Raw genomic sequence first — 22288 nt, 5'->3', positions numbered from 1 at the left:
GATGAGGATCCTACTCTTTTAGTATAACCAGTACAGTTGACTTCCAATCAACCAGCTTTGACAACATTCAAAAAAGAGTAATTAACCTAGTACTAGCCTTAACAGTCAACACCCTATTAACCGCACTACTGATAATCATCATATTCTGATTACCCCAACTTAACTCCTACGCAGAAAAAACTAGTCCCTACGAATGCGGATTTGACCCCTTAAACCCCGCTCGCACTCCATTCTCAATAAAGTTTTTCCTAATCGCCATTACCTTCCTGCTATTCGACATAGAAATTGCCCTACTACTATCCCTACCATGAGCCATTCAAACAACAAACCTCCCAATAATAATCAAATCAACCATCGCTTTCATTATTATCCTAATCCTCAGCCTAACCTACGAATGAACTCAAAAGGGGTTAGATTGAGTCGAATTGGTAAGTAGTTTAAATAAAACAAATGATTTCGACTCATTAGATTATGATAACCATACTAACCAAATGACCCCTACCTACATAAATATTATATTAGCATTTACCATCTCTCTTCTAGGCATATTAACCTACCGCTCACACCTAATAGCTTCTCTCCTCTGCCTAGAAGGGATGATAATATCACTCTTTATCATAACCACCCTTATTGCCTTAAACACACACTCTCCCCTAATCAATATTATACCAATCATCTTACTAGTATTCGCCGCTTGTGAAGCAGCAGTAGGTCTTGCCTTACTAGTCTCAATTTCCAACACATACGGACTAGACTACATTCACAACCTGAACCTGCTTCAATGCTAAAAATAATTATCCCCACAACCATACTACTACCTATAACATGACTCTCCAAAAATGATATAATCTGAATCAACCTGACTGTACACAGCCTAGCCATTAGCCTCATTCCCCTGCTATTCTTCAACCAAACCAACACCAACCTCCTCAACCACTCAACCTACCTATCCTCCGACCCATTAACAACACCTCTCCTAACACTAACTATCTGACTCCTACCTCTCATAATCATAGCAAGCCAATATCACCTATGCAACGAATCTCCCTCACAAAAGAAACTCTTTCTCTCCATAATAATTCTTCTACAAATCACACTAATTCTAACATTCATAACCACAGAACTAATTATATTCTACATCCTATTTGAAACCACCCTCATTCCTACTCTAATTATCATTACTAAATGAGGCAACCAAGCAGAACGTCTTAATGCAAGTACATATTTTCTATTCTACACACTAGCCAGCTCCCTACCCCTACTCATCATACTAAGCCACACCTATAACAATACAGGCTCACTAAACATTACACTACTAACACTCACAAACCAAAAACTAACAACCACCTGATCCCACGGCTTTACCTGACTAGCATGCATAATAGCCTTCATGACAAAAATACCCCTATATGGCTTACACCTATGACTTCCCAAAGCCCATGTTGAAGCTCCCATTGCAGGATCAATAGTTCTTGCCGCAGTACTCCTAAAACTAGGTGGCTACGGCATAATACGACTCACCCCTTTGTTATGAAAACAAAGTTTTGTATTTATCACTATCTCCAGTGACTAGCATAATGTTTATTCAATGTTAATTGCATAAAGGAAGGAAGAAAAATCACTTTGGGATACTTCCACTAGACATTCTCTATGCATCATTCCTTTAAAAAAATAATCAGGCTGAGCAAGGTGGCTCATGCTGGTAATCCCAGCATTTTGGGAGGCCGAGGCGGGTGGATCACTTGAAGTCAGGAGTTTGAGACCAGCCTGGCCAACATGGTGAAACACCGTCTCTAGTAAAAATACAAAAATTAGCCGGGCATGGTGGCATGCGCCTGTTATCCCAGCTACTTGGGAGGCTGAGGCAGGAGAATCGCTTGAGCCGGGGAGGTGGAGGTTGCAGTGAGCTGAGATTGTGCCACTCCATTACACTGTAGCCTGGGCGACAGAGAGAGACTCTTGTCTCAGAAAAAAAATAAAAAGAATTGGCTAGGTGTGGTGGCTTGGGACTATACTTCCAGCTACTTGGGAGACTGAGACGGGAGGATGGCTTGAAGCCAGGAGTTCAAATCCAGCTTGGGTAGAAAGCAAGACCCCAACTCTTAAAAATAGAAAAACCCTAAGCACCTTTTTTTTTTTTTCTTTTGAGATAGAGTCTTGCTCTATGCAGTGGCACAATCTTGGCTCACTGCCACCTCTGCCTCCCGGGTTCAAGTGATTCTCCTGCCTCAGCCTCCTGAGTAGTTGGGATTACAGGCGTGCACCACCATGTCCAGCTAAGTTTTGTATTTTTAGTAGAGACAGGGTTTCGCCACATTGACCAGGCTGGTCTCAAACTCCCGACCTCAGGTGATCTGCCTGCCTTGGCCTCTCAGAGTGCTGGGATTACAGACATGAGCCACCAACCACACCAGGCTTCTTAAGCAGCTTTAAAAGGGAAAAGGGAGTCTAACAAACGTTAAATAATTGAGATTTTATATCATTCCAATTCACAACTAAAATTAATCATTATGTGTACACAGTATTTTACATGATTATCCTTAATGTGCATCTACAACTTGGCTTTCATATTGTTTTTAATTTTTTTAATTTTTTATTTTCATTTGATAGAGAAGATAGAGAAGAGGGTTTTACTTGTTGGCCAGGCTGGTCTCAAAGTCCTGGCCTCAAGCAATCCTCCTGCCTCAGCCTCCCAAAGTGGTGGGTTTATAGGTGTGCTTTCATATTCTTTAAGTGACTTTAATGGGAAAACTAGTTCAAATATTTTTATTTTGGTGGTTAATAACATTCTGTTCTGAGACATCATTGTTTAGCTATAGGGAATTACTTGTGTGATATTGTGATTTGTAATAGGAAGTATTTGGTCTTCTTGCTCTTTGCTGGCACACAATTCCTAAAGCCTTTGGAATCTCCAAGGTGTCTTTTTATATTCTAATGAGATGACAAGTGGTTGGGGGGCTCCTGGATAGCCTCAGGATGGGGGCTGGTTACCAAGGCAACCAACCATATGCTCAGAGAGTTGGAACTTTTATTCGGTTTAATCAATCATGTCTATATAATGAGGCCTTCATCAAAACCCAGAAGGACCTTGTTGAGGAATTTCCAAATAGCTGAACACATGGTGATTCCTGTAGGGTGGTGCACCTGGAGAGGGTGTGGAAACTCCGCACCTTTTCCCATACACCTTACCCCATGCATCTCTTCTATTTGGCTGTTCATCTTTTTTTTTTTTTTTTTTTAATTAATTTTTGTTCTTTGTCTTTTTTTTTTAATTTTTATTTTTATTTGACTATTCATCTATATCTTTTGTAATATCCTTTATAATAAACAGTAAATGTAAGTAAAGTATTTCTCTGACTTCGGTGAGGTGCTCTAGCAAATGAAACCAAAGGAGAGAGTAGAGTGGGGACCCTGATTTGTAGCCAGTTTGTCAGAAGCACAGACCATAACCTAGGGCTTGAGATTGGCATCTGAAGTAGGTGCAGTCTTGTGGGACTGAGCCTTTAATCTGTGGGACCTGACACTATATCCAGGTAGACAGTGTCACAGTTGAGCTGAATGGAATTAGGGGACACCCAGTTGATGTCCTCTGCAGAACTGCTTAGTTGGTGTATGGGGAAATACCCCACCACATCTGTTTTTAAAAGTGTTGAGTGGTGAGTGAAAGGAGGAAAAAGTAGATTTTTTTCCTATATCTCAGAGAACTTATTTCCGTTTTTCCTACTAGCTGTGTTTAGTGTCAGGCACTTGGTCTGGCCAGTGTCTATGGCTGCACTTGCTTTTAAGGAATACGTGGGAGGTGGCACACAAGCAGAAGCAAATGTATTCTTACAGAAGCTTCTGCATCAGTTCTCTGTTTCGTCTTTTACCCGGTTTTACCTGGGTACACTGAACCACATGGGATCAGGCGTCCTTCCATGTTTTCCACTTCCTGGTCCATGCTGTGGTCCTCTACATTTTGGATTTCATGATAGAGGCAAGAGTGAGCCACAGAGGAAGAGAGCCTTGACTACTACCCAGAGAAGTTGTTAGCTCTCCTTTTGAGACAGGGTGTGGTCCCACTGTGACACTCTTGTCTTCGAGGGGTGAAGAGAGCACTCATCTGAGGTTAGGGGGCATGAAATAGGGAGAGTCCTTGGTCTGAAGTTGGGATGAGCAACTGTATAAAAATTACTTCACTACTTTTTGGGTTATTTCCACTGGGGAGACAGAATCCTTAGCCTGAAAGAAATCAAGTTTTATGGTGTATGTGTTGCTAGTTTGTTTTCCATAAAAAATAGTTTTATAGTATCAGCAACATGTGAGTGTACCTAATTGGCCACAATCCTTTGAAACCATCAAAACACTATTTTGTATTACTTTTTGCTAGTATAATGTGTATAATATTACTTCAATTTCCTTAAGTAATTCTTTAAAATTTTTAGCTTTATTTACGAGCATACGTTTCATGCATTTAAATGTACAATTCAGTGACTTTTAGAATACTCACAGAGCTTTCTTTGCAACTGTCACCGCAATTTTTAAATTTTTTATTTAAAAACAAATTTATTGACAAATAAAAATTGTTGCCAGGCGCAGTGGCCCACACCTGTAATCCCAGCACTTTGGGAGGCTGAGGCCAGCAGATCACAAGGTCAGGAGTTCGAGACCAGCCTGGCCAATATAGTGAAGCTCCATCTCTACTAAAAATACAAAAATTAGCCAGGCGTGGTGTCGCGTGCCTGTAGTCCCAGCTACGCAGGAGGTTGAGGCAGAAGAATCGCTTGAACCCAGTAGGCGGAAGTTGTACTGAGCCCAGATCGTGCCACTACACTCCAGCCTGGGTGACAGAGTAACACTCCATCTGCAAAAAAAAAAAAAAAGTTTATGTTTATGGTATACAACATGATGTTTTAAAATGTTTACAGGCTGGGCGCGGTGGTTTATGCCTGTAATCCCAGCATTTTGAGAGGCCGCGGGCGGAACACCTGAGATTGGGAGTTTGAGACTAGCCTGACCAACATGGAGAAACCGCATCTCTACTAAAAACACAAAAGTAGCCGGCCGTGGTGGCGCATGCCTATAATCCCAGCTACTCGGGAGGCTGAGGCAGGAAAATCGCTTAAACCCAGGAGGCGGAGGTTGCAGTGAGCCTAGATTGCACCATTATACTCCAGCCTGGCCAACAAGAGCGAAACTCCACATGAAAAAAAAGAAAAGGAAAAAAAAGAAATATGTTTACATTGTGCAGTGGTTATATCATGCTAACATGCTAATTAACATGGATTACATCACATACTTATTGTTTGTGGTGAGAACACTTAGAATCTACCCTCGTGGCAAGCTTCTTTTCTTTTTTTCTTTTCTTTTTTTTTTTTGAGACGGAGTTTCGCTCTCATTGCCCAGACTGGATGGAGTACAGTGGTGCGATCTCAGCTCACTGCAAACTCTGCCTCCTGGTTCAAGTGATTCTTCTACCTCAGCCTCCTGAATAGCTGTACAGGCAACCGCCATCATGCCTGGCTAATTTTTGTATTTTTGTAGAGATGGGGTTTCACTATGTTGGCCAGGCTGGTCTTGAACTCCTGACCTCAGGGGATCTGCCCTCCTCAGCCTCCCAAAGTGCTGGGATTACAGGCGTGAGCCACCGTTCCCAGCCAGTGGCAATTTTGAAGTATACAATACATTGTTATTAACTATAGTCACCATATTGTTTCAGGTCTTATGTTTAAGTCTTGAATGTATTTTGAGTTGATTTTTGTGTATTGTGTGTGATATATTACTCATTATATACTTTTATCATTGGGTAAATTAGTAGAGTGGTTTGACATTATTGGATAAAATTATCTTAATGTTTTCTTTTTCAGCGTTGTAGAATGAATGAAGACACTGGCACTGATTATATAACACCTTGGCAGCTATCTCAAGTCGTTGATGGTGGAGGTATTGGAATTATAGAAGAAAGCAAACACACAAATTTGACTAAAGGCGATTTTGTGACTTCTTTCTATTGGCCCTGGCAAACCAAAGTTATTCTGGATGGAAATAACCTTGAAAAGGTGATATATATATGAACGTATCTGATTTTTTTTTTCCTTGTGCAATTCTTACTTTGTGCATTTGATATTCAGTTGTGTTTGTAATCAGGGAAAAATAAAAGCATTTATTTTCTTTTAGCTAGCTGCCAAAATGCGGAAAGCCTTTGTTCCTTTTCCACTGTTAGCTGTATAGGGAAGTTTAAATTTTCCTTCTGAAGGTTTGATAATTGAGCCTGCTAAAATAAACTGACAGTAAACAGATTAACAGGAGAAAAACCATTTTAATTCATGTATGTGCACTGGAGCCTCACAGAAGAATAGAAGACTCAAAGGAGGGACCAGATGGTTGAAGGTTTTTTGTTGTTGTTGTTTCTTTGCTTGTTTGTTTGTTTTTTTTTTTTTGAGACGGAGTCTCGCTCTGTCGCCCGGGCTGGAGTGTAGTGGCCGGATCTCAGCTCACTGCAAGCTCCGCCTCCGGGGTTTACGCCATTCTCCTGCCTCAGCCTCCCAAGTAACTGGGATTACAGGCGCCCGCCACCTCGCCCGGCTAGTTTTTTGTATTTTTTAGTAGAGATGGGGTTTCACCGTGTTCGCCAGGATGGTCTCGATCTCCTGACCTCGTGATCCACCCGTCTCGGCCTCCCAAAGTGCTGGGATTACAGGCTTGAGCCACCGCGCCCGGCCTGTTTGTTTGTTTTAGAGATGGGGTATCACTGTGTTGCCCCATCTGGTCTCAAACTCCTAGGCTCAAGCAGTCCTCCCACCTCAGCCTCCCAAAGTGCTGAGATTTCAAGTGTGAGCTTGAAGTTCTTATAGCTTAAAGGAATGGGACTTGAGGCTTTTGGGGGAAATGGCAACAAAAAGGGAAAGGGGAGGAATTGCATGGTAAACAAAGGTTATCTTATTGTAGATAAAGTCTCTCAGGTAATAAAAGTTGTTTCAGAGCAGCTGCCAAAAGAATAGGCAATAGCCTGACTGGGTCTGCTAATGACTTTATTTATGTATTTAGAGACAGCGTCTCACTCTGTCACCCAGGCTGGAGTGATCTTGGCTCACTGCAACCTCTGCCTCCTGGGTTCAAGTGATCTTCCCACCTCAGTCTCCCCAGTAGCTGGGATTACAGGTGTGCACCACCACGCCCAGCTAATTTTTTGTATTTTTAGTAGAGACAGGATTTTGCCATGTTGGCCAGGCTGATCTCAAGCTCCTGACCTCAAGTGATCTGTCCGCCTCAGTCTCCCAAAGTGCTGGGATTACAAGCGTGAGTCACCATGCCCAGCCATTTTTATTAAACTTTGTGTAGAAACAAGAGTCTCACCATATTGCCCAGGCTAGTCTTGAACTCCTGGCCTCAACCGATCCTCCCGCCTCAGCCCCAGAAAGTGCTGGGATTACAGTTGTGAACCACTGTGCCCAGCCTTAATGGTACATTTTAAACATCAGTAATGAGAACTGTTGGAATTTGAGTTGATTTTTTTTCTTTTTTTTTTTAAGACAGTCTTGCTCTGTTGCCCAGGCTGGAGTGCAGTGGCGTGATCTTGGCTCACTGCAACCTCTGCCACCCGGGTTCAAGTGATTCTCCTGCCTCAGCCACATGGGTAGCTGGGATTACAGGCGCCCACCACCACACCCAGCTAATTTTTGTATTTTTAGTAGAGACGGGATTTCAGGATCTTGGCCAGGGTGGTGTTGAACTCCTGACCTCATGATCCACCCATCTTGGCCTCCCAAAGTGCTGGGATTACTGGCATGAGCCACCGTACCCAGCCAGAGTTGATTTTTATAGGTACATGTTTATGTTGGAATTGCTCAGAGACTTAAAAATCTTCCAGTGTTGCCAAGTATTTTTCTGTTAAGCATTTCCTTTTTTTTTTCCCCCCATACTTGGGGCATTAACAGAAAGAATATTTTGTCTCTTATGTGGGAATTGTTTTTAAAAGTTTATTTTATTTATTTATTTTTCTTGAGACGGAGTCTTGCTTTGTTGTCCAGGCTGGAGTGCAGTGACACGATCTCGACTCACTGCAACCTCGACCTCCCCAGGTTCAAACAATTCTCTGCCTCAGCCTCCTGAGTAGCTAGGATTTGGGCACCTGCCACCACACCCGGCTAATTTTTTGTATTTTTAGTAGAGATGGGGTTTCACCATTTTGGCCAGGCTGGTCTTGAACTCCTGACCTTGTGATCCATCCACCTCAGCCTCCCTAAGTGCTGGGATTACAGGCGTGAGCCACTGCACCTGGCCTTAAAGTTTCTTTTTAATATAAAGAGAAGTAATATTGTTTTTTACTCTTTACAAATAAAGTATAGAATTTTAGCAAGATTGATGAATGGTTTACTCTTCTATAAACCATATTGGGTTGTTTATTATACTGATGGACTGCCATAACAAAATACTACAGGCTGGGTGGTTTAAACAACAGAGATTTATTTTCTCACAGTTCTGGAAGCTAGAAGTCCAAGATCAGAGTTCTGGAAAATTTGGTTTCTGGGGAGGCCCCTCTTCCTGGATTGCAGATGGCCACCTTCTTGCTGTGTCCTTAGGCAGTCTTTTCTCTGTGGGTGTGCAGAGAGATAGATCTTGTTTTGTTTCTTCTTCTTCTAAGGACACACAAGTCCATTTTGTTTTGTTTTTGTTTTTGTTTTTTTCCTTTGAGATGGAGTCTTACTCTGTCACCCAGGCTGGAGTGCAGTGGCATGATCTCAGCTCACTGCAACCATTGCCTCCTGGGTTCAAGTGATTCTCCTGCCTCAGCCTCCCAAGTAGCTGGGATTACAGGCATACACCACCACGCCTTGCTAATTTTTTGTATTTTTAGTAGAGACGGGGTTTCGCCATGTTGGCTAGGCTGGTCTCAAACTCCTACTCTCAGGTGATCTGCCTGCCTCAGTCTCCCAAAGTGCTGAGATTACAGATGTGAGCCACCGTACCCGGCCAGGACACAAGTCTTGTTGGACTAGGACCCCACCCTTATGTCCTCATTCAATCCTAAATATCTCCTTTAAGTCCCTGTTTCCAAATAAAGTCACACTGGGGCTTAGGGCTTTACTATATAAATGTTACGGGGACACAATTCAGTCCATAACACATTGTCTCTACTTTGTTGTCTCAAAACAGGAATTCCTAGTATTCTTAAAGAGTATATATTTTATTTTAGGTAGACCCACAACTTGTGAATGGACACCTTTCATATTTTCTTGGAGCTATAGGTATGCCTGGTTTGACTTCCTTGATTGGGATACAGGAAAAAGGTCATATAACTGCTGGATCTAAAAAGACAATGGTTGTCAGTGGTGCTGCAGGTGCCTGTGGATCCGTGGCTGGGCAGGTAAACTTTCTAAGAATTATATGATTTTCTGATTATTTGAGGATTGTTATAATTCATAATTGAAATTCTGGATATATGTATACCATTAAAAATATAAAATTGGATAATTTTTTTTTCTTTTTTGAGACAGAGTCTCCAGGCTGGAGTGCAGTGGCGCAATCTTGGCTCACTGCAACCTCTGCCTCCTGGGTTCAAGAGATTCTCATGCCTCAGCCTCGAGAGTAGCTGGGACTACAGGTGTGTGCCACCACACCTGGCTAATTTTTGTATTTTTAGTAGAGATGGGGTTTTGCCATGTTGGCCAGGCTGGTCTTGAACTCCTGGCCTCAAGGGATCCACCTGCTTTGGCTCCCAAAGTTCTGGGATTATGTGCGTGAGCTACCATGCCCAGCCAAAATTGAATAAATTTATAATGACTTTCACACGTTTCTTGTAGAAATGGGTGTTTTTTTTTTTTTTTTTTTTTTTTACCTACTTAGACTCTCTTAATAACAGTAATAAAAAATGCAGATTTTAGTGTCTTATTCTCTGTTAACCAAAAATAGATGTAGTAAATGCTAAAGCTTTGCTTTCATTATTATAAGGAAGAAAATGATAGAGAAGCTGTTTGGAATTCATGAATTAAAAGTCAAACTCACATTTTAAATTAATATCCTCAAATAAGAAACCACTTATTGAATTCTAGACATGTAAACATTTTGATAGAATTTTATGAAGTTGGCCTGGCACAGTGGCTCACGCCTACAACCCCAGTGCTTTGGGAGGCCAAGGTGGCAGGATTACTTGAGGACAGGAGCTCAAGACCAGCCTGGGCAACATAGTAAGACTCTTCAGTAAATAAATTAGCCCAGTGTGGCAGCACTCCTGTTGTCCTAACTACTTGAGAGGCTGAGGCAGGAAGAGTACTTGAGCCCAAGAGTTTGAAGCTACAGCGAGCTATGAATATACCACTGTACTCCAGCCTGGGTGACAGAGTGAGACCCTGTTTCTTTGAAAAAAAAAAAAAAAAAATCTTATAAAAGTACATCCTTTTATAAATAATAGCCTTTATAGATTGAAACCATTGAAAACAAACATTGTGTCTGAGCTGTGATTTTAGTTTGCCACAAGCCTGAAAAATAATGAATTGCATGTGATGCTTTGGGTCTGATTATTCCTTTTTTTTTTTTTTTTTTTTTTTTGAGACGGGGTCTCGCTCTGTCACCCAGGCTGGAGTGCAGTGGCTGGATCTCAGCTCACCGCAAGCTCCGCCTCCCGGGTTTACGCCATTCTCCTGCCTCAGCCTCCCGAGTAGCTGGGACTACAGGCGCCTGCCACCTCGCCCGGCTAAGTTTTTTGTATTTTTAGTAGAGACGGGGTTTCACTGTGTTAGCCAGGATGGTCTCGATCTCCTGACCTCGTGATCCGCCCGTCTCGGCCTCCCAAAGTGCTGGGATTACAGGCTTGAGCCACCGCGCCCGGCCTGATTATTCCTTTTATGAAATTAGATTTAAGTTGTGAAATTTTATTTTTTAAATTTAGTTATTCTTTGATTTTATATTTTTCAATGAGTGAAAGCCAAAAATTGTGAGATTTTCACATTTAAACTACAGATGGTCCCCAACTTATGATGGTTCTACTTTACAATGATGCAAAAGCCGTATGCATTCAGTAGAAGCCATACTTTGAATTTTGAATTTTGGTCTTTTCCCAGGCTAGTGATATCAGTATGACACTCTCTCGAGATGCTGGGCAGCAGCAACAAGCTGTAACTCCCGGTCAGCCACTGTATGTGGCTGAACAACTCCGTCAATCATGCCCAGCTGGAGTGGATGTTTATTTTGACAATGACCATGAGGGTAAACAACTGGTACTCTATGGTGTACTGTATTGCCACATGGTTTTGCCCAGCCATAAGTGTTCTGAGCACATTTTAGGTAGGCTAGGCTAAGCTATGATGTTCAGTAGGTTAGGTATATTAAATGCATTTTTTGCTTAGGATATTTTCAACTAACAATGGTTTTGGCTGGGCGCAGTGGCTCACGCCTGTAATCCCAGCACTTCAGGAGGCCGAGGCGGGCAGAGCACGAGGTCAGGAGATCGAGACCATCCTGGATAACACGCTGAAACCCCATCTCTACTAAAAAATGTAAAAAAATTAGCCGGGCATGGTGGCAGGCGCCTATAGTCCCAGCTACTCGGGAGGCTGAAGCAGGAGAATGGTGTGAACCTGGGAGGCGGAGCTGGCAGTGAGCCAAGATCGTGCCACTGCGCTTCAGCCTAGGGGACAGAGCTCCAGCCTGGGGGACAGAGCGAAGATTCCGTCTCCAAAAAAAAAAAAAAAAAAAAGATGGTTTTATTGGGACATATCCCCATCATAAGTTGAGGAACATAAGTCTAACTTTGTTCAATTTTAATAATTTTTTTTGGGGATGACATTGTCTGCCCTCAGTTCTTTTACTTTCAAATTACTCTTCATTAAAAGCAGCGTAATCTAACCTAAATTGTAATGAACACTGTCATATACCTGTAATATCTTGCATACTTGTATATTTTTACATTTAAATGTGACAATATAAAGCCATTTAATCTTCAAATTTCTCCCCTAGATTGGCCATTTGTTAGGTTGTTCCAGAGTGGTGGGGATTTGTGGAACACATGAGAAATGCATCCTCTTGACCTCAGAACTGGGCTTTGATGCTGCAATTAATTATAAAAAAGAGAATGTGGCAGAACAACTCCGTGAATCATGCCCAACTGGAGTGGATGTTTATTTTGACAATGTTGGTGGTAACATCAGTGATACAGTGATAAGTCAGGTTGTTTGCTGATTTCTATTACAAATTTGAATACTGCATTCTTTTTACCTAATACTGAGAAAAAAATTTATAAAATTGGAGGGATTATTGTGACTTAATGTGATGATCAGTATTGTATTTAAGTGATACAAAAGAGCTTGCTGATACCTACTTCCCTTTACTTGCAGATTTGTACTATGAACTTCAATTTCAGTTATTTGCTACCAATATTATATTTTTCACTTTTGGTTTATTTTTGTGAAAAATTACAGTTGCATTGTTGAAATAGTGAAGCTCTGACCCCTAACTCACCACTGACCAACTCACAGCTATGGCCCCAGACCTTGTGCAGAGAATGGGTTTCACAGACTGCATGTATTTATGTATATTTACTAACAATATTATAAAATATCAACATGAGTTATTAACACTACATAGTCCTTTGCTGCATCTAAAATTATTTGCAGTTGAGATTATTAAATTATTTAAATCCAAAAAAATACAGTTCTACCACTAATAAGTAGCAACAACAACTAATGTAATTCTTTTGCTGATTACCAAACATTTATTTGCCTCTGTGTTCCTTTGGAATATAATTATTTCTAGCTAGCTCAAATTCTCAAATACCTCTAACAGGTAAATTAAAAAAAAAAATCGAACTAGTTGACAAAAAGGATTAAATAGTCAAGGAGGCTTTCATTATGGCAGCCATAAAATCAGTAAACACAGGAACGGGATATTTTATCATCATTTTTCTTTGTGCAGATGAATGAGAACAGCCATATCATCCTGTGTGGTCAAATTTCTCAGTACAACAAAGATGTGCCTTATCCTCCCCCACTATCCCCTGCTATAGAGGCAATCCAGAAAGAAAGAAATATCACAAGGTGTGTTCTTCCTCTTTGCCCTTATTACTGGTTCATGGGGTTTTAAATATCATAGATGTGTATGAAATCTATTGTTCTTCATAGACACTTTTTCTTTATTAAATAAAACCTTAGGTCGGGTGTGGTGGCTTGCACCTGCAATCCTAGCACTTTGGGATGCTGAGACGGCATCCCAAAGCAAGCAAGGTGGATTGCTTGAGGCCAAGAGTTCAAAACTAGCCTGGCCAACATGGTGAAACCCCATCTCTACTAAAAATACAAAAAATTAGCCGGGCGTGGTCGTGGGCGCCTGTAATCCCAGCTACTTGGGAGGCTGAGGCAGGAGAATCACTTGAACCCGGGAGACGGAGGTTGCAGTGAGCCAAGATCACCTCACGCACTCCATCCAGCCTGGGCAACGAGAACGAAACTCCGTCTCAAAAAGAAAGCTTTAAAATACACATTTTTTAAGCCCATTCAATATTTAGGTTTTGGCTAACTAGCTCCCTGAAAACATACTTACTGGCTTTGACTGGCCTGGGTTAGGTCACATGAGGGTCGAGAAAGGATGTTACCCACAAAGGAAAAAATCACGGTGCTGTTAACCAATGGGGTTGTAGATACTGGGCAGACAAAAACTTATTATTTTGACATGCTGTCTCGCTCAGCCTCCCAGGCTGGAGTATAGTGGCACGATCTCAGCTCACTTCTACCACCATCTCCCAGGTTAAAGCGATTCTCCTGTCTCAGCCTCCCGAGTAGCTGGGACTACAGGCACCTGCCATCATGCACAGCTAACTTTTATGTTTTAGTAGAGACGGGAGTTTCACCGTGTTGGCCAGGCTGGTCTTGAACTCCTGACCTCAGGTGATCTGCCCACCTCGGCCTCCCAAAGTGTTAGGATTACAGGCGTGAGCCACTGCGCCTGGCAACAAAAATTATTAATAGAAGTCTTCTACAGTTATACCTGTAACTCCGCATAAAACTGTATCTGACCAGACTCAATGTGATTATGTCCTAATATTTTAAGGATTAACAGATACTAGAATTCTGGAATGGTTTGATCTTGGAATGCCACTCCCGTCATATTCTCTGATCATTATCCTTTTCTTCCTCACTGCAGGGAAAGATTTCTGGTGTTAAATTATAAAGACAAATTTGAGCCTGGCATTCTACAGCTGAGTCAGTGGTTTAAAGAAGGAAAGCTAAAGGTAGAACTTCTATTCTTTATCAATATAATTCTTCCTGCTACTTGATATAATTTTGCATTATTTAAATGTACTATAGCAAACATATTAGTTTCATTATAAAAATTCCTACAAAAGAAAAGTATGCTGAATATTATAAATTAACTCTACCTCCCAGGTGAGTATAACCTCCTGATTAACAAACCCTTAACAAACCCATGTTTGTTATTCCCTTTATCTAAAATTTTTTAGCTTTACTTTCCATAGATTATATCACAAAATCAATAGGTTTTCCCCCAAATGTAAAATTGTTATGTTTATTAATTTAACAAATATTTATGGGATGCTACTATGTGTTAGAAGCTGTGCTTTCTCAAAAATCATGTAAGCACCTCCTGATGCCTTTAGCACCATACTTCTTCCCTGTCCTCCCTGGACATCCTAATGTATGTCTTAGTTGTTGATTGAAAGTCAGGAGTTATTAATCTGGGCTTCAGACATACTGGCCTAGGCTGTTCTTTTTTTTTTTTTTGAGACAGAGTCTCGCTTTGTCACCCAGGTTGTAGTGCAGTGGTGCAATCTCAGCTCACTGCAACCTCCGCCTCCTGGGTTCAAGCGATTCTCCTGCCTCAGCCTCCTGAGTAGCTAGGATTACAGGCATGTGCCACTCGCTCAGCTAATTTTTGCATTTTTAGTAGCGATGGGGTTTCACCATGTTGGCCAGGCTGGTCTCGAACTCCTGACCTCGAGTGATCTGCCCATCTCAGCCTCCCAAAATGCTGGGATTACAGGTGTGAACCACTGCATCCAGACTGGCCTAGGCTATTCTTGAAACCTGCAAATGATAGGCAAAGTTGTACCTTTGTATGCTTCTGTACTTTACTTTTTCTGTTTTAGAGTGTATAGCTTGTAATCTGTTACTAATTGAAGAGATTAAACAACGGTAAAATGGGATATTACTTTAAAAAAATCAATTGATAGGAAGCTTTTCTGGACTACCTACATGAAATAAAGAGTATCTATTTTTAGACAGAAGGTGCTAAATAGTATTGCTGCCTTTTGTAAGTATGGAAACTATTATATAGAAACATTGAAGTTTAAAGACTATTAAATCTACCTATTTTGATTTACAGATTAAGGAGACGGTGATAAATGGGTTGGAAAACATGGGAGGTAAGATGAATGTAGACTTATTTATTATATACATGTGCTCAGCACACAAAGATAAAGTCTTTTTGTTTTTTTTTGAGACGGAGTCTTGCCCTGTTGCCCAGGCTGGAAACAGAGCAGTGGCGCGATCTCAGCTCACTGCAAGCTCCGTCTCCCAGGCTGATGCCATTCTCTTGCCTCAGCTCCCAAGTAGCAGGGACTACAGGTGCCCATCACCACGCCGGGCTAATTTTTTGTATTTTTAGTAGAGACGGGGTTTCACTGTCATAGCCAGGATGGTCCCAATCTCCTGACCTCGTGATCTGCCCGCCTCGGCCTCCCAAAGTGCTGGAATTACAGGTGTGAGCCACCATGCCTGGCCTTTTTTTTTTTTTTTTTTTTTGAGATGGAGTCTTGCTCTATCTCCCAGGCTGGAGTGCAGTGGTATGATCTTGGCTCACTGCAACCTCCACCTCCTGAGATCAAGCAATTCTCCTGCCTCAGTCTACCAAGTAGCTGGAACCACAGGCGTGCACTAGCATGCCTGGCTAATTTTTGTATTTTTAGTAGAGACAGGGTTTCAACATATTGGCCAGGCTGGTCTTGAACTCCTGAACTAAAGTGATTTGCCTGTCTCAGCCTCTCAAAGTGCTGGGATTACAGGTGTGACCCACCCCACAGGCCAAAGTCTTTTATCTTTTTATCTTTTAATGCTACCTCTCTGGCCTCCCCTTCCCTGCCCTTCCTTCCCCTTACCTCCCCCTTTTTTTTAAGAGATGATCTTGCTCTGTTGCCCAGGCTGGAGTGCAGTAGCATGATCATAGCTAACTATAACTTATGAACCCATGGGCTCAAGCAATCCTCTTACCAGAGTAGCTGGGACTACAATTACCTGCCACTATGCCCAGCCTTTTTTTTTTTCTTTTTTTAAAAAAATTTTCCATAGAAACAGGGTCTCACTATATTGTCCAGGCAACTCCTGGCCTCAAATGATCCTCCTGCCTCAGCCTCCCAAAGTGCTGGAATTTACGGGTGGGAATGCCTGGCCCTTTTTTTAATTTTTGAGGTAGGGCCATGGTCTGTCACCCGGGCTGGAGTGCAGTGGTGCGATCATGGTTCACTGCAGCCTCTCCCTCCCAGGCTCAGATGATGCTTCCACCTCAGCCCCCGGAGTAGCTGGGACTACAGGCACACACCACCACTCCCAGCTGATTTTTGTATTTTTAGTAGAGATAGCGTGTCATCACGTTGGTCAGGCTGGTCTCAAACTCCTGACCTCAAGTGATCCACCCACCTGGGCCTCCCAAAGTGCTGGGATTACAGTTGCGAGGCCCCATGCCTGGCCTTCACTGACATTTTATTCCCGTATTTTTTTTTGCCTCTAGTCTTCAGATACTGTAAACAATGAACATTCATGTACATACCAATTAGATACCAATTAAATATTTTCAGTATAGGCAAAACTTTTTTTTAAGATGTTAATTGGGTTTGTGTATAACTTTTTACTTGAGATTTCTTTTTTTGAGACGGAGTCTTGCTCTGTCACCCAGGCTGGAGTGCAGTGGCCGGATCTCAGCTCACTGCAAGCTCCGCCTCCCAGGTTTACACCATTCTCCTGCCTCAACCTCCCAAGTAGCTGGGACTACGGGCGCCCGCCACCTCGCCCCGCTAGTTTTTTTTTTGTATTTTTTAGTAGAGACAGGGTTTCACCGTGTTAGCCAGGATGGTCTCGATCTCCTGACCTCGTGATCCACCCGTCTCGGCCTCCCAAAGTGCTGGGATTACATTCATGACAATTTTCTATGCTTAATATTGAAAATCACTGAAAAGGTTATTGAAGATAATTTTTTGTGTTGTACCTTTTGGAAACAAGTATGATAGTGACATTTACCTTTTCAGATAATCTACTTTCTCTTTTTCCAGCTGCATTCCAGTCCATGATGACAGGAGGTAACATTGGAAAGCAGATAGTTTGCATTTCAGAAGAAATCTCTTTGTAATCGCTGTAAATGTCTTCAAGGCAATCATAGATTTCTTTTCCATTTTGCATATTTTCAAAGATACATTAAAAAATGCTTAGAATATACATAGCTCTCGATTTAAATGTGATCATAGGTGTTATTTTTAGTTGCATAGGGGATTTGATACAACCATTAATGGATCACACACAATAGGTTTTTAATAGTAACTTTTAGTAATTACTTTTATTAATTTAAAAGAATGCTTGAGAGGCACTTCGTAAAGATTTGTTAAACTGGAAAAGTTTTACATGATCTGATACAACCATTAATGAATCATACACAATAGGTTTTTAAAAATAATAACTTTTATTAATTTAAAATAGAATGCTTAAAATAGAATACTTGAGAGGCACTTAGTAAAGATTTGTTGAACTGGAAATGTTTTACATGATTCTTAAACTGAAACTTGATGTAAAAATAGAATTGAGATGGACTTTTTTTCACATTGTAGACAGAAAAGAGACTTAATGGTATGATGTGTACATAGGGACTAGGGGCAGGATTGGGAGGTTTCAGAGCTTGTGTAACAGTTTTTGGGATAGGAGACCAGCGGCTTTGGGTTGGGATTAGTATGGGAAGATAAATAACTTAGGTTGGTTAAGTTGACAAGATTTACTCCAGAGGATGATCTCTTTGTATTTGCCAAATAATTTACTGTATAGCCTAAAAACTCAATATATATTGAGAAAAGTGTATGTTGATTTTAGGTTAGCAGGCACATACTGTCAAATAGTTGTAAAGATTGAGAGGGCAAACAGATGTAAACATCAGTTGGAGTTTTAGGTGATTAAAAGATTGATGGCCGGGCCTGATGTCTCAAGCCTGTAATCCTAGCACTTTGGGAGGCAGAGGCGGGCAGATCACTTGAGGTCAGGAGTTCGAGACCAGCCTGGCCAACACAGTGAAACCCCCCTCTCTCTAATACAAAAATTAGCAGGGCATGGTGGTGGGTGCCTGTAATTCCGGCTACTCAAGAGGCTGAGGGTGGAGAATCATTTGAACCTGGGAGGGGGAGGTTGCAGTGAGCTGAAATCGCACCATTGCACCCTAGCCTGGGCGACAAGAGTGAAATTCCGTCTCAAAAAACAAAAACAGATTGACAATAAAGACAGCTTCAGAAAATGACAGGACTGAGCAAAATAGCAAATGTTTGTAAACATGAATGTTCAGGAACTGCTGATGTACCTCAAGTTTGTTTTATTAATTGTACTCAACCCTCACAGAACAGTAAAACTGAAGATTATTGTTTCTGAATGTTTTGGCTTATGATCGTCTGTCTACACACTGCCAATACACTTGTATGCAACATTTGTAATAAGTAGATCAAATTGTGTTGGTAATCAGCCTCTCCAGTTTACTTGAGTGGCTCTTTCTTGTTACTTTTCCTGGACCATTTCATCTCCTGAGGGGGTTTCACCTTTTCTTTGTATGTTGCTAACTCCCAAATCTCCATCTGTATTTCTCACCTCTTTCTTGAGCACTGGACCTTTACCTCCAAGTAAATATCCTCAACTCTGGATTGGCACCTTATACTCTGCTTTTTCTTTTTTTCTTTTTTTGTCTCGCTGTGCCGCCGCCCAGGCTGGAGTGCGGTGGCACGATCTCGGCTCACTGCAAACTCCGCCTCCCGGGTTCAAGCGATTCTTCTGCCTCAGCCTCCAGAGTAGCTGGGATTACAGACGCGTGCCACCACACCCGGCTAATTTTTGTATCTTTAGTAGAGACGGGGTTTCACTGAGTTAGGATGGTCTCTATCTCCTGACCTCGTGATCCGCCTGCCTTAGCCTCCCAAAGTGCTGGAATTACAGGCGTGAGCCACCGAGTCCGGCCTACTCTGCTTTTCTAAAGTGGAATGATCTTCCTCTGAAACGTTTCTTCTTTATTTTAAATCACCATTAGTAATTTGTGTACCCAAACCTGTCATCGAGGCTTATCTTTAACCTTGAAAATCCCTTTTTAAAGATAACTCCTTTAATTCCCCACATTAGTTGAGTCTCATTCTTCCGCACGCAAATATTTAAAAGTAAGTAATTTCAAGAAGTCAGTCAAACTCACAAAGCTTTAACAAGGTGGCATCTAGCTTGCAAGTCAAGTGTTCAAGGCCGCAGTCGGGACATCCAAGAGCTCTTTACATCCTAATTACAACACCGAACCCAGACTCACTGTATACCCCGTCCCGTATATAATGCAAAACTTGATTCTGCAAGTTCCTTTCTCAGGCGGTGAAACTTCGAGGTCCTCTCCATGGAGACCTCTAATAAATGTTTAAGCAGTGATCCTTTCTCGTTTGCCTCCATTGCAACGCCTCCGCTGATGGGAAAAACTACTCCCTCCGCTACTGCGGGGTGGCAGTGACGTCAACGAATTAGCTGACCTGTTTTTTCGGGCTTCGCGGACCTAGGAGTCCCGAAGGCCGAGAGTGAGTAACTGGGAGCGGGGAGGCTGCGGCTCCTCCTGTCCGGCGCGGAGCCCTGCGTCGCGGGCCCGGGCAGTCCCCGCCAGCAGCCTTGACGTCTGGGTCTCGAGCGGCGCTGCAGCCACCCAGCCCTGAGGCGAGCGAGTGGATGTGTGCGTGGGGGGTCGGCCAAACTTCCTGTCCCGCGCTCGAGCTGCTTCCGGCGGGAGCCGGAAGACGCTGTGTGTGGACGGAATTCGGGACCGACAGACGGCCGGCCGGCTGCCCAGAACTGGAAGGTGAGCTCCGAGGTGGGCCTGGCCACACCTGCTCGGCTAGGTAGTAACCCAGAGGGCGGGGGCCAGTACCGGCTACTTGGGGCCTGGGGCCGAGTTCACCCCGAGAGAGGAAACCGCCCTCCTTGGGCATCCCTCCAGGATCTGGCGGGCCTGGGAGCGGCCAGTCTGAAGCCCTGCGGCTTTGGCCCTTCCCCTCGCGGGTTTTTAGGGGCGATATTCCTACTCCTTTGCTTGGTTTTGGGGACAGGGATATAGGAACAGACTGTTCTGAGAAAGCCGGAGTCGGCGAGTCCCCAGGGCTGGGGCTCTTGGACTGCACCCGCAGCCGGGGCCTGCCCGCGGACCTTGGGGCCTTATTACTAAGGCCTTTGTGGTGTGGGGTAGAGGATGCCAGGAGGCCTTGCCCTGAATGTTTCGGTCCATAGCTACCCTCTCCTTTCATACCACTTACTTTCTGCGTCTGGAAAAGGGACAGCTGCCTACTCGACTGGGCTGGGTCGCCCGTTTCACCTTTGCCTGTCAGTTAGGGGGGTAGGGGAGGGTGTATGAATTGTGTTTACGGCCTTTATACATTTCGTGTCGAATTTATTTTCTGAAATTTCTCAAGATAATCCAATTTATTAAAGTTTATCCCACTTGCTCATGAGGCTCAGAAATGCATTTAGGCACCATTTGGAAGTTAAATATTAAGTTGGGACTTAAGAATTAGTACTTAGGTTGGCACGAAGATCAACGCAGCATCTTTGCAGTAAATAAAAGAAACATTTGGAAATAAAGTCGGGCATTTTGTTAGGGGGTGAGAAATTGCACTTGTTTTTTTCTTAGTGTGGTGCAGAGTAAAAGACAACTAAAGTAGCAGTCAGAAGTTTTAAGTTCTAGTTTTTTACGTTTTGCATCTAATTTTTGGCAAGTTGCTGAATCTCTAGCTCTGGGGAGTTTTTCTGTATAAACGAAAGGGTTTACCCTTAGGGTTATGACAATTATTCTGAGGCACTGAACTTTGAATAGAAGTGACATAAGCATTTCTTTGTTTTGGAAGGGTAACTTGAATGGCTGCCTAAAGGATGCATTGGAAAGAGGAATTTTAAAGGCGGGGTGACCAGTTAGAAGCCTGTTTTAGTAGTATAGTAGAAAGTTACTGAGAGACGCAAACAGGGCTTTACAGTAGGGAATAGAGAACATTCTGGGAACAGAGAATCACGGGAATTATTTAAAAATGGAGAAAGAGATTTAAAGACCTAGAATTTGCAGCTGAGTGGGAGGAAGATTGGGCGATCATTGAAATAGATAATACAAGAAGAACAGGTTTGGTAAGGAAGATAATAATCTGAATTTTGGACATTGTTAGGTTTGAGATGCTGTTGAATGTACATACATGTGGAGATACCTAGCAAGTAGTTAGAAATGAAGGTTTGGAGTTCAGCAGAGATGACTAGAGAAAAATGTGGGTATCATTTGTAGTGTCATTCATTCATTATACAAATGTTTAGTACCCACCAGTTGCTTACTGGGAAGCTTGTATGGAAGCCCTTTAAGCTCATAATAAACACATTAGAAGTGGGAAGTGACTGTTAATGGGCACAGGGTTTCCTTGTGAGGTGATGAAATGTTGTAAAATTGATTGTGCTTGTACAGCTCTGAATAAACTAAAGACATTTTAATTGTACTCTTTAAATGAGTCAATAGTATGGTATGTGAACAATATCTTAATGAAACTAATTTTTAAAAAAGATTTACATTGCAGTTTTGGAAATCTGTTGAGTAAGGAATTGGGAATAGGAATGTTTAATTGCATATTTGCTGTTACACCTGTAGCTAATTAGTACGTTGCTCTGTTAAAGATGAGATCCCCACAGTACACTTGATAATATACCGAGTGCTGGCCGGACGCGGTGGCTCAAGCCTGTAATCCCAGCACTTTGGGAGGCCGAGACGGGCGGATCACGAGGTCAGGAGATCGAGACCATCCTGGCTAACCCGGTGAAACCCCGTCTCTACTAAAAAATACAAAAAACTAGCCGGGCGAAGTAGCGGACACCTGTAGTCCCAGGTACTCGGGAGGCTGAGGCAGGAGAATGGTGTACACCCGGGAGGCGGAGCTTGCAGTGAGCTGAGATCCAGCCACTGCACTCCAACCTGGGCGACAGAGTGAGACTCCATCTCAAAAAAAAAAAAAAAGATAGTGCTCTAGTACAAATTCTTTTGAGTTCAGTTGCATATCTTAATGCATTCTGCTATTTTCTGTTTT

General features: G+C 42.4%; 2 protein-coding genes across 11 annotated transcripts in view; both read left to right on the top strand.

The window, feature by feature from the left end:
* The window catches only part of LOC105495811 (prostaglandin reductase 2), a 41993-nt gene extending 23393 nt beyond the window's left edge, over positions 1 to 18600 (top strand). For 2 of the 4 annotated variants that reach the window (XM_071099878.1, XM_071099877.1), the window contains exons 3-9: positions 5847 to 6038; positions 9176 to 9346; positions 11935 to 12144; positions 12889 to 13010; positions 14113 to 14200; positions 15310 to 15349; positions 17249 to 17411. In XM_071099878.1, coding sequence (XP_070955979.1) covers positions 5856 to 6038; positions 9176 to 9346; positions 11935 to 12144; positions 12889 to 13010; positions 14113 to 14200; positions 15310 to 15349; positions 17249 to 17325 — 891 coding nt within the window. In that variant the 5' untranslated portion in view covers positions 5847 to 5855 and the 3' untranslated portion in view covers positions 17326 to 17411. Of the gene's footprint in view, positions 1 to 5846; positions 6039 to 9175; positions 9347 to 11934; positions 12145 to 12888; positions 13011 to 14112; positions 14201 to 15309; positions 15350 to 17248 lie in introns of all 4 variants that reach the window. The other 2 variants (XM_011765613.2, XM_011765619.2) reach the window with 2 other exon arrangements.
* An 82-nt stretch (positions 18601 to 18682) lies between these two features.
* The window catches only part of LOC105495812 (zinc finger protein 410), a 47892-nt gene continuing 44286 nt past the window's right edge, over positions 18683 to 22288 (top strand). For 6 of the 7 annotated variants that reach the window (XR_011625742.1, XM_011765624.3, XM_011765625.3 and 3 more), the window contains exon 1: positions 19889 to 20040. The gene's annotated coding sequence lies outside the window, so the exon portion shown is untranslated. Of the gene's footprint in view, positions 20041 to 22288 lie in introns of all 7 variants that reach the window. The other variant, XM_071099868.1, reaches the window with a different exon arrangement.

The sequence above is a fragment of the Macaca nemestrina genome, chromosome 7, assembly GCF_043159975.1.
Source record: "Macaca nemestrina isolate mMacNem1 chromosome 7, mMacNem.hap1, whole genome shotgun sequence".
Taxonomy (NCBI): domain Eukaryota; kingdom Metazoa; phylum Chordata; class Mammalia; order Primates; family Cercopithecidae; genus Macaca; species Macaca nemestrina.
The sequence above is the reverse complement of the archived record's forward strand: the minus strand, read 5'-3'. Positions and strand labels throughout refer to the sequence as shown.